The following is a 12,678-nucleotide window of genomic DNA, read 5'->3' on the forward strand; positions in this document are numbered from 1 at the left end:
TATTTATTATGGTTTCAAAAACATTCTATTTCAAATAAATGTTCTTAGAACTTTCCATTCATCAGAGAATCTTGATTAAAAAATTAAAGAAAAAGAGTATTAAAAAATGCATTACGGTTTCCACAAAAATATTAATCAGCACAATAATGATGATAGTGATAAGAAATGTTTTTTGAGCAGCAAATGATTTCTGAAGGATCATGTGACACTGAAGACTTGAGTAATGATGCTGAAAATTCAGCTTTGCATCACAGGAATAAAATACATTAATTCAAATAGAAAACAGTTATTTTAAATTGTAAACATATTTCACAATATTACTGTATTTTTGATTTTTAAAAATGCAGTCTTGGTGAGCAGAAGAGCATTATTAAAAAAATCTTTTCATTCATTAGGGTTAGTTTTGGACCAAATATATTAATTTAGCTTGATATGGCACAATGCAATGTATAAAATTACTGAAAACATAATATCATAATATCACATTACCTGCTTTAAATGCTTCATAGATTTCTTCTGCTTTAATGTCTATTTTGATTTCCACAGAGAGGATTTTGTGAGTGTCTCTCTTCACGTTACCGTTCCTCTGGTTCAGATCTGCATCTGGATAGTTCTTCAGTCTTGATTTTTGTGAAAGGATATCTACAAAAAGACATCTTTATCTCGTCTGTCAAACACTGAGGTATAATGCAGTCAAAAACTGTTTGAGAATAAGGAGAGTGTCTGGACATCATAGAACAGGTGAGTCCAGACTTAATGAGGCTCATTTGCATGTCTTTAATGCCATATTTGGAGTGTTTCCTCCAGGCATTATTTGTGTCATCAGTCTGATCTAAGCAACACTGGCTGTTTCCTTATAAATCAGGAGCTTCTGCTAATAAAATGTTGCTTTGCTAGCATTGTTTACTGTGAAAGGATATGTACAAAAACACATGATTTCCTTCCTTGTCAAATACTGCAATCACAGAGAGTAACTTCATAAAGGGTGTTTGTCTGGATATAAACTGTATGAGTCCAGCCTCCAACCTAAAGATGGATTCAACAAATGGATCATGTAAAATATAGACGGTGAAACGATACAAAGACACACAAATCTGTAGAACTCTTTATTGTGCCCCTGAAATCTTGAAATTCAGGAGCACTCAATCAACTTTGTTCAAAACAAATCAAGAGTAGTAAAGTTCTGGAGTACTAGTGGATCAAATGAAAGTCCGATTTACACATGAATCACTTGATGTGGATGATGCCGAAAACATATGCTAGCTAAATTAAAAATATAAAACAAAAATCTTACAAACTGTACATGTTTTAAGTTGCAGACATTTTTTTAGAAGTCCAAAAAATGAAAATCTGAAATGCTGATGATTAATTCAGATTCACAGTTTTTTAAAACATAAGTAATTAAAAAAAAAGAATAAATATTTGACCCTGCCCATGTTTCAGTCTTTAGTTTCAGAAGTAATCTGCGGCTTTCCTCCGTTTGGGCAGCTGTAGGAGGTTGTCTGTAATGGAGGCCGGGTCCTGGGTGGCCGGTGTTATGGCTTTCCCGGGTGTCGGTGTGCTGGAGGGAGTGGCCAGGCCTCCGAGAGGAGTCTTCGAGCCGAGGCTTCTGTGCGCAGGTGATGGGGTGTAGCTCGCCCTCAGGGCTTTATCTGTGTATTTACTGGACGATCTGTTTACTAGACGCTGAAGGGCGGGAGACAGCGCTGCGGGGCTCAGTCCCTTCGGAGTGAGGCTGTAAAAGAGCAATGTGTACAAATGATTAGAAAAAAACATGTCAACAACACGAACCAAACTCTTCCATGCCTCAGCTACAAATACAGTGTGTGAGGGTGGGGCAAAGTAGATGTTGTTTGTGTGCAGCCAATGAAGACCATAGCCAATTGGCATTATGCAACTTTGTTACAAACCTACGTAGGTTCATGCAAGAAGTAAAACTGGAATTACTGACGACTTGTTTCAGCAGTTTAGAATTAGTACTTTCGTTTGGGACTTTTTCACAATATTGCGTGTTATAAACTCACAATTGTGAGTTATAAAGTCAGAATTGCGAAACTTTGAAACTTTGCAAACCTTTTACATTCAGAAACAGCTATATTACACACTGCATTAAAGGTAATATCTGAAAAAAAGCATAATGGGGGAATGTCTGTCTGAACAGTATTTTAGAGCAAAAATACAGTGGGTTTCAAAAACCATGATAAAAATCTGGAATCTTGAAATGTTAAAATAAAGCTTTGGGATTTTGAAAATAAAATAAAGAAAATGAAAGACTGAAATGATACAAAATATCTAAGATATTAAAATATGACTATATTTTGAGGCTGAGTGTTGCGGTCATTAAAGAAAATGGGACGAACAAATACATGTGAAAATTCTTGTTAATTTTTCATTCATCTTTTCACTCAAATTGTTATACTGATAATTTGCAATAAAAAAAATGCTGATTAAAGTAGAAAAAAGGCAAAATATAAACATTTTTTACAGTCTCAGTCTGTATGCCTCAATATTTTCTCTTCACCTTGCGAGGTTTTCAGTGACTTTCCGCAGCGCCTCCTGTTTCTTAGCTCTGTTTTTTGCTGCAGCCTCATTGGCCATTTTCAGTCCCAAACGCTCTCTTCTCCCAGGCTCTGGAATCTAAAAAAACATTCATACAAATAAGAATTTATTATTTTATTAAAAATGTTGGACAATACATTGTAAGGATTTTTTTTTTTTTTTAAATTGTGGATCAATAAAACTGAAATATTGTGTTTATCTACAGTACACAAGTGCATGAAAACTGAACTGGACCTTGAAGGATGGGCCGTGACTTCTCTCCACAAGGGGTGTTTCTGAGCCGTCCAGACGAAACGGGGTGCTTTCGATCTCACCCCACGTCATCAGAGGAGACTCTGCAACACCTTAAGAACAAACAAGCCATTCAGAAAAACATGACGTGTACTTGTGTATAAGAGTTCAAAAACTCTTCCGTTTCATTTTTACTTCATTTTTTAAAATACTTTTATTATATATATATTATATACACTACCGTTCAAAAGTTTGGGATCGGTAACATTTTTAATGTTTTATAAATAGGCTGCATTTATTTAATTAAAAATACAGTAAAAACAGTAATATTGTGAAATATTATTACAATTTAAAATAACTGTTTTCTATTTGAAAATATTTGAAAATGTAATTTATTCTTGTGTTGGCAAAGCTGAATTTTAATTATTATTCCAGTCTTCAGTGTCACATGATCCTTAAGAAATCATTTTAATATGCTGATTTGCTGCTCAAGAAACATTTATTGTGCACAGATGTACAAAATATTTGTGTACAATATTTTTTTTTTTCAGGATTCTTTCATGAATAGAAAGTTCAAATGAACAGCGTTTATTTGAAATATAATCTGTTGTTACATTTTAAACGTCTTTACTGTCACTTTTGATTGATTTAATGCATCCTTGCTGAAAAAAAATATCAATTTCTTTAAATTCTTCTCAAAAAAATAAAAATAAAAATTATTACTGCCCCCAAACTTTTGAACGGTAGTGTATAATGTTACAAAAGCTTTGTATTTCAGATAAATGCTGTTCTTTTGAACTTTCTATTCATCAAGGAATCCTGAAAAAAAAGTACACAACTGTTTTTAACATTGATAATAATAATAAATGTTTCTTGAGCAGCAAATCATCATATTAAAATGATTTCTGAAGGATCATGTGACACTGAAGACTGGAGTAATGATGCTGAAAATTCAGCTTTTCCAACACAGAAATAAATTACATTTTATATTATATTCCAATAGAAAACAGTTATTTTAAATTGTAATAATATTTCACAATATTACTGTTTTTACTGTATTTTTAATTAAATAAATGCAATCTTGGTGAGCAGATGAAACGTCTTTATAAAACATTAAAAATGTTACCGACTCCAAACTTTTGAACGGTAGTGTGTATATATATATATATATATATATATATATATATATATATATATATATATATATATATATATAATTATTATTTTAATTAAATTCTATAATAATTATAGTAATAGGTAGGGTTGTCACGTTACCTAAATTTCAGTAGTCGGTACCAATACCGGTAAAATTTCGCAAAAACTGTCATTCATCACAGTTTCTGATTCAATCGTGCATTTAAGGTTGTCAATCCAGAAACTTTCCAGTGTAGCTGGCCGCACCAAAAACTAAAGCCTCCCTTTATAATCACTAAGGCTGTCAATCTCTAAAGTGCAAGTTCACTGAATTCTTGTGAAAACTCCTGTTATAAAAAAAGATGCCTTAATTGTGCAATGATTCTCTTATTTACATTGTGTTTACACTTTGTTTGTTATAATGAAAGCATTCGCGAGCAAAACAAAACCTTGTGTGTTGTCAGCGGTGTTAAGCAGATTCTGACTAACTTACTGACTAGCACCTCTGATTGGCCACTGCGTTCACGCGCTCAACAGATATGATTGTGATTGGATACAATCCTCAATGCTTTGAAAAACACACTGTAAATAGAAACTTGATGCTCAGCAAGTGCTCAAACAAACACAAATGAGAGAGTTTGACAACCCTAGTAATAGATTATGAATTTCTTTAAAAAACTAAAAATATTTTTTATTGATCAGCTTATATCAATCAATTAACAGATAAAAATAGTGGTCCTCTCTCTTAACTCACCAGGAGCAGGGGACGGTTCTCCCTCAAATCCGTAACCATTTACTTTGGGGGATTCATGAGCCAGGAGATCTTTGCCATCCGGACCAACCTTGCCTTGTTTAAACTAGACAGACAAGAAAGGCAGAGAAGAGAAAAACGCAATTAGTTTAGTCATTTTTTGTGAAAGAGTTTTATGACCTGAAGCTGACCAATGAGATGCAGAAGTCAGTGTTACCTGTGCATTGAGTGCAGCAGCTTGCTGGATTTGGGATTTGTTCAGGGCTTTAGAGAAGGGGTCGATATCAAACCGTGTGTTCTTGTACAGGACCTCCCGTGGTTTCTTGAACAGCGTGTCGTCTCTTTCACCTTTTGGGGAACAAAAGAAATACATGCATTTTACTGTAATGGCTCTTTGCCTATTAACTTATATATTTATTAATTTTTGATTATTTTGAACTAAATATTTTTTTATACAGCAAGTAAACCACAGTAAAGACCATTTGTAATGGTACAAAAGATATCTATTCCAAATAAAACGCTGCTCTTTTGAACTTTCTATTCATCAAATAATCCTGTTAGTTCATAAAATGCAACGATACACTAATAGGACTCCTCAATGGGAAACTTTACCTTCAGGATAGTACATGAGAGCATTTTTGGCCTTGTACTGCCATGTTTCCAATCCTGCCTTGGTGCACTCAAGCGCCTGCTTCTCTGAGGATGGTAGAGCAAGGTTCTGCTCGTGCCTCTTCAAACAACAGAACAATAATCATCATCAGAATTCGAGACACAAAACTCACCAACACAAAACTCAATGAAATGCAGAAGATGTCGTACCTCTCTGAACTCATTCTCTGCCTCATAGAGCCACGCATGCCTCAACTTATTCTTGTCCTCCGCAAGCTCCATTATCTGCTCAAAGGATTCGTTGTCCTCACTCGTGTTTTTAGCCAGAAAGCGGTCCAGGGACGGAAGGTCCTTTTCCCCTGCTTTTTCACCATCTTTTCCTGAAACATAACATAGAACACCTGTAAGCATGTCTCATTTGGCTTTAAATTACCAATTACCATCTCACTAGGCATCTTCTGTGACCATTTATGATCAGATTTCGTTCAAGAAAAACAGAGAAACTATTGTTTTTGTCAATTTTGAGATGGGCTATCAGGAGGACCCACAAATTTATGTTACCAGTAAAAAGTGGCCTACATTATTTTAAATCTATTTAGACAGTGACAGAGTGCAAACATATTCATCTAATATAAATCTGTGTTTCAGTGTTAGAATCATGAATATTTTTATTCTGGTGTCACCATTGTCCTGTGCATTGGGTTACCAGAACAAAGTCCCAATGTAATACCAAGTTTAACATTTTAATCAACAGTTAATTTTTTGTAAACCTTTTGTCATATGACTTAGAGTATCACAATAATATTGTATCATGAGTTCAGTATCGTGATATGTGTCGAATTTTGACATGAGGGTATCGTTACACCCCTATATCCTAAAAACATGGTGAAAATGTATTCGTTTCTGGCTGTTGACAGTATTTTCTGAATTATGGACTGATAAAAAGACATATCCAAATTCCCTTTAATATATCAACAAAATGAAAGAACAAATTTGAACCAGGCTTTCTCCAATTTTCAGATGTCTGTTATGGAAGCGTATGTAAATGTGCGAATATTTGATAATGCCACGTTTGCATATTTAAACAAGAAAACTTAGCAATTGTTTTAATGCACTGTGACTAATCAACTGTGGAAGTATGGTGATATCTATTACTTAAAATGTTGTTTTAAAGGGATAGTTCACCCAAAAAATGAAAATTCTGTCATCATTTACTCACCTTCATGTTGTTCAAAACCTGTATGAATTTCTTTCTGCTGCTGAACACAGAATATGATGTTATGAAGAATGTGGGAAACCAAACAGCTGATGACCCCATTGACTTTATTTTGCACCTTGCTATGCTGCTGTCAACTGTTCAAAATATCTTCTTTTGTGTTCAACAGAAGACATTCATACAGGTTTGGAACAACTTAAGGGTGAGTAAATGATGACAGAATTTTAATTTTTGGGTGTACTAACCCTTTAAGGTCTTCAAAAATTCTGCTGCAGTCACTTACCATCCTCTTTCGCTGCTCTGTGTTTGCTCCGTGTGGACGAGGGAGATGCATTTCGGCCATCTGGGGTCTCAAATGTTGAAGGCGTCACTTCTAATTGGGAACAAAAAGATTTGAAAAAGGTTTTCAAATGTGTCAGCAGGTAATCGATGATGTGCAATCAACCATGATCCATAATCAACCATGCACACACAGTAAGGAAAGTCACTCACGGGGCACATAGGTGCGTGGGGTGTATTTAGCCATTGCAGACCCGTATTTTATGGCTATTTCTCTCATCCGCTCCAGATCTCCATTCTCCTCCGCCTCCAGATAATCCTTCTGCGCTTGAAGTTTGGAGACATCTGGGAAAAAGTCCCTCTGGATGATCTTCTCCAAACTCTTCAGGAGAAATTGTGACAGATATACGTGTCATTAGCAAATGAAGACAGAAAAATCTATGCAGATATATAAGTGTGTTGTTTACAGGCGACACATGGGAACTCAATCTGCTGTTGTTGGAGGTTTGGTATTTTGTGTAAACTGTGTGGTGTTGATGATCACTGTCCTTTTCAATAATAAAAAACTGATCTAAAACTGTTCAAAGAGCACATTTCAAAACCAAGCTTCACATTGACATAAAAACTGTATAATTTAATGAATTAGTGAATGGTTAAGTATAATACTATGAACGTTGTATATAATGACAGTATATATAACATTGTCTTGCCTCAATATATTGATCTTCATCGAGAATCTTCCTCTTCGGTCTCTTAATCTCTTCCACAGGATTCCTGACAGCGACTGTTGTAACACCAGACTTCAGACTCAAAGCTTTCTCTTTGGACTCTTCCATATTTCTATTTTAAAAGGTGAAACTGTTATTTTACAGTGCGTTAAAGCCCAATTGCGTAAGACGTTGTTTACGTTAGCCTCTACTAAGTATTCTTTTTCTATCTAATTTAAAGCCATTTGGGATGTCTTTAAAACGGATTTCGCCTATTATAACGATAGTTCGCGCAAAATCTTAGTGATTGCAATCACTTAATCAAGAATAAGAACGAAAATCCATTTAATAACAACTGAACGTCGTCACATCGCACGCAGGAACAGTGTCTTCTTCATCGCATTATTTCCACTGAACAATGAACCAGAGTGACTCTCTATCGCCACCTATTCACTAGAGACCGCATTTGCATGAACTTTGATATACTTAAAAGGTTAGTTCACCCAAAAATGAAAATTCTGTAATTTATTACTTACCATCATGCCCTTCCACACCCGTAAGACATTTGTTAATCTTCGGAACACAAATTAAGATATTTTAGTTGAAATCCGATGGCTCCGTGAGGCATGCATAGGGAGCAATAACATTTCCTCTCTCAAGAACCATTAATGTACTAAAAACATATTTAAATCGGTTCATGTGAGTACAGTGGTTCAATATTAATATTATAAAGCGACGAGAATATTTTTGGTGCGCCAAAAAAACAAAATAACGACTTATATAGTGATGGCCGATTACAAAACACTGCTTCAGGAAGCTTCGGAGCATCATGAATCAGCGTGTCGAATCATCTGTTCGGAGCGCCAAAGTCACGTGATTTCATGAGCTTCCTGAAACAGTGTTTTGAAATCGGCCATCACTAAATAAGTCGTTATTTTGTTTTTGTTTTTTTGGCGCAAAAATGAAAATTTTATGTTTATCTGCTTACCCCCAGGGCATCCAAGATGTAGGTGACTTTGTTTCTTCAGTAGAACACAAATTATGATTTTTAACTCCAACTGTTGCAGTCTGTCAGTCGTATAATGCATGGCAATGGGAACTCCATCTATAAGAGTAAAAAAAACACATACACAGACAAATCCAAATGAAACCCTATGGCTCGTGACGACCACATTGATGTCCTAAGACACGAAACGATCGGTTTGTGCAAGAAACCGAACAGTATTTATATCATTTTTTATACCTAAAGCACCACTATATCCAACTGCCTTGAGCATCTGGTTAGTGAGGTCTGAAAACGCGCTCTAATGCTGGAAGTGATGTCTCGCGCGTAGAACGTCAATAAGTGCGAAACATCACTTCCGTCACCTACATCTTGGATGCTCTGGGGGTAGATAAACATCAATTTTTCATTTTTGGGTGAACTATCCTTTTAAAGGGTTAGTTCACCGAAAAATGAAAATAATTCCATGATTTACTCACCCTCAAACCATCCTAGGTCTTCTTTCAGATGAACACAATCAGAGATATATTTAAAAATAGGCCTATCCTTAGTCCTCCAAGGTTTATAATGGTTGCCCAAATTTTGAAGACAAAAAATGCACCAATCCATAAAAAAATGAATTCATATGACTCCAAGGGGTTAATAAAGACCTTCTGAAGTGAATCGATGCATTTGTGTAAGACAAGTATCCTTATTTAAAACTTTCTAAAGTAAAATAACGAGCTTCCGGCGCGACAGCCATACGCATTTGACGTACATCCAAAAAGCGTTACGCGATGTAGTATACAATGCCAAGTAGCTTAAAGGGATAGTTAAGCCAAAAATGAAAATTATCCCATTATTTACTCACCCTCAAGCCATCCTAGGTGTATATGACTATCTTCTTTCAGATGAACACAATCGGAGATATATTAAAAAATATCCTGTCTCTTCCAAGCTTTATAATGATAGTGAATGGGGGTCGAGATTTTGAAGCCCAAAAAATGCATCCATCCATCATAAAAATAATCCAAACAGCTTCAGGGCGTTATTAAAGACCTTCTGAAGTGAAATAATGTGGTTTTGTTAGAAAAATATCCATATTTAAAACTAGTAACCCCTTTTACATTTCCAGTACACGTAAACACATCTCCACAGTGAACGTTGTTAAGCAATAAACATATAGTTTATTTTCAATCCATAAGTGCAATAAAAAGAAAGTTAGTTTTCAAAGCCTTTAATATAACTTAAGGCAAAACACCACAGGTGACGTGAAAGGGTAAATATTTTAACTAATAGATATCATCATAGTTGATTAATCACAGTACATTAAAACAACGTGTTTCTGAAATGTTATGTTTAAATATGCAAACGAGCCATTGTATAATTAAATATGCACATATCTGCATACATTTCCAGGACAGAAATCTGGCTTTTACAGAGGGGAGTTAGGATATCTATTTTTATACCTTCATAAATCAGAAAATACTGTCAACAGCCAGAATAAATAATAAAAAAGCATAAGAAAATCAAGCAAATGCTATGTTAAAAACATTCAGAATATAGACAGAAATAAAACTGGAAAGTTTTCCCTGTAGTGTCTTGCCTAAATAGATATTTCAAGTGAAGGTATATTTGCATTTAACTATGTATTAATAAAAGATACAAAGCTTCAGTACCTTCAGATGAACCTCGTGACTACAGGAAATCACATACAAAATAAGCATTCAAGTCTAACAGCAAAATGATATGGAATGCAACAGAGAATATTTTGGCTGAAAGAACATGAAAACGAATATGTTTTTGCTCCCTATGATCATCTGCCATCATGTTAACAGTCTGAAACATTAAAGTAGCATAAGTCAAAATCACAGTCAGACTTCAAGAATCAGCTGATTCATTGTCACATGTTAAGGTAAATACAGAAGTCAGTGTGTCTGAAACTGGTTGCGACAGCATATGAGGATCTTTTAATCAACATAAAGATCTGAAACATTTCCAGTATGAACAGAGGCAGAGCTAAAACAACGGCATATTTAAATCAAATATAACAGTAGTACACTATTAAGTGAATGGCATAAGTGATCCTGCACATGAGCCATATCAATAAGCCTTTAGTCTTTTAAAAAGCTACAAAATGGACATCACTGCAAAAAATGAGTTTATTACTTGGTATTTTTGTCTGGTTTTCCTTCACAAACATACAGTAATTCATAAATCAAGATACTTTTATTTGAAAAGGAAAATAACTTTAGATATTAAGTGTTGTTTTCTGAAAAATGTATCAAAATTAAGTGAGTTTATACTTAAAAAAAAAAAAAATATATATATATATATATATACATTTACATACATACATACATATACATACATATATATATATATATATATATATATATATATATATATATATATATATATATATATATATATATATATATATATATATATATATATATATATATATATATATATGCACACACAAGCATAAACTCAATTAATTTTGATACATTTTTCAGAAAACAACACTTAATTTTGTTACTCAAGTAAATGTTTCTTGATTTAAGAATGTTTAGATATTTGTACTGGAAAATCTTTTTTGCAGTGAATACCATAACGTTTGCTTTTAGGTGAAGTGTGTAATTTCTACAACATCAAACAGAATTATTCGTTTTTAAATAAATGGAAGCTCACAGAAGCCATGCATTTCTATTTTTCTGTTATGCTTTCTTGAGATCTTACCTTTATTTATGCAAATTCGTTTGATGCTGCTGGTTCTAAAAATGACACACCTCAAATGTAAGCTTTTATTGGTCACATTTGGATATTATTTTTCAGAATTAACCCAATAAATACAGACTGCTAAGACACGATAATAGAGGCCAAGTGTAGCAATGATCGGCGCTGGACTTTTTTGACCCATTAGAAGCTCCTTGGTCTGTCGCTGTGAGGTCAAGAGCAAAGGCACATATTTCGAAGCAGCAGCAATGACATCACCGCAAATCCAGCACGGTCACACTTCCGTCTGTGATGGTGACGTGTTGACTCGCCTGAACACAAGACAGACACAAAACCTTCTATATGGTGCGCATACAGTATAGCTCAAGGACACAGTACATCGTAAAAAACTGAATTAAGTAGTGAAGTTAAACATTTAGAGGTTTCCAATCTTTTAGATGGCATGGGCCCAAATGTACCACATAGGTCCTGAAAAGTGAAGCCAAAACATTTCAATCGCCCCCTGGTGGCTGGCTGCAGTATAGGTCATAAACCCCGCCCTCTCCATGTAATCGAATGGGACTAAAAAAATCCAATTACACTTTAAATATTTTTTTTCCAAAAATTTGTTTCTGTCATTTTAGGTTGTTCTTCTCACATTGATGTATGTTCAAGTGTTCGTTTTTCCAATAAGGTTGATATTAGTTAGTTATCTGATTCTGTAAAAAATGTGTAACGTCATGATTGACAGCTGTGCTTGTGATTGAGGAAGGGCGGGACCTTGGTACTGTGGCTACTTCACAGACTTAGGCTCCAAAATGACATAAATCGGTAACAACCATTTCTGGGATATTTTGGCGTCATATTTCAACAGTGGAAGGAAGTGGTGACGCATCGTCCATCTTTTTTTAGTCTATGCATGGACCCCCAAGTATAGTCATCCTGGTGCAAGGCAGTGCTACTTTAGTTTTTATTTTCTTATTAATTTTAGTTTGAAATTTCGTAATTTAGTTTTAGTCATTATTAGTTTTTTTTTTTTAAAATTGCTAAAATATTAAAATATAATTCATTATTATTATTCATTAATTAATACATTTATTTCAGTTTTAGTTAGTTTTTATTAAATTCCATGTAATAATTTTAGCGCTTCAACTTAAACTTATTTCAGTTTATTTCCAAGGCAACATTTCTAATTTTCGTTTAGTTTAAGTTTTTCAACTAATAAACTTCAGCTTTATTTCAATTAACAGAAAGGTTTTTTAATAGTTTTAGTTAACAATAACTGGTGCAATGGCCCTCCATCCTAAAATTTAAAAGGCAGCTATATAGTTTCTTATATTAAGACCAAATTTTTACAGAGAAAATTAATATTATAAATATGCATAAAACAGTATTTGAAAAATATTTTGGTTTGTATTATGTTACATTATTGTTTTTTTCTACTCACTATATTATTGCTGTATTATTTATTTAGATGTTTTATTTTTTAAAA

The 12,678-nt window shown here is 34.0% G+C and overlaps 2 protein-coding genes across 3 annotated transcripts in view; both read right to left on the reverse strand.

Moving 5' to 3' along the window:
- Positions 1-1,093: 1,093 nt before the first annotated feature.
- ess2 (ess-2 splicing factor homolog) lies at positions 1,094-8,064 on the reverse strand. 2 transcript variants are annotated; one of them, XM_048181050.1, is made up of 11 exons: positions 8,023-8,064; positions 7,490-7,619; positions 6,993-7,161; positions 6,784-6,873; positions 5,495-5,664; positions 5,288-5,405; positions 4,893-5,023; positions 4,679-4,781; positions 2,794-2,903; positions 2,522-2,637; positions 1,094-1,735 (listed from the first exon to the last, which is right to left on the reverse strand). In XM_048181050.1, exons 2-11 carry the CDS (start codon positions 7,613-7,615, stop codon positions 1,453-1,455), a joined length of 1,416 nt encoding a protein of 471 aa, XP_048037007.1. In that variant the 5' UTR covers positions 7,616-7,619; positions 8,023-8,064; the 3' UTR covers positions 1,094-1,452. The 2 variants fall into 2 exon arrangements, with proteins under 2 accessions (XP_048037007.1, XP_048037006.1); XM_048181049.1 differs by lacking the exon at positions 8,023-8,064 and having other exon boundaries at positions 7,490-7,912.
- Positions 8,065-11,178: 3,114 nt separating this feature from the next.
- Positions 11,179-12,678, reverse strand: part of stambpa (STAM binding protein a) — a 6,414-nt gene continuing 4,914 nt past the window's right edge. Inside the window, exon 10 of the mRNA XM_048181051.1 lies at positions 11,179-11,518. Coding sequence (XP_048037008.1) covers positions 11,462-11,518 — 57 coding nt within the window. The 3' untranslated portion in view covers positions 11,179-11,461. The remainder of the gene's footprint in view (positions 11,519-12,678) is intronic.

This window comes from Megalobrama amblycephala, linkage group LG2 (assembly GCF_018812025.1).
Source record: "Megalobrama amblycephala isolate DHTTF-2021 linkage group LG2, ASM1881202v1, whole genome shotgun sequence".
In the NCBI taxonomy this organism is placed as follows: domain Eukaryota; kingdom Metazoa; phylum Chordata; class Actinopteri; order Cypriniformes; family Xenocyprididae; genus Megalobrama; species Megalobrama amblycephala.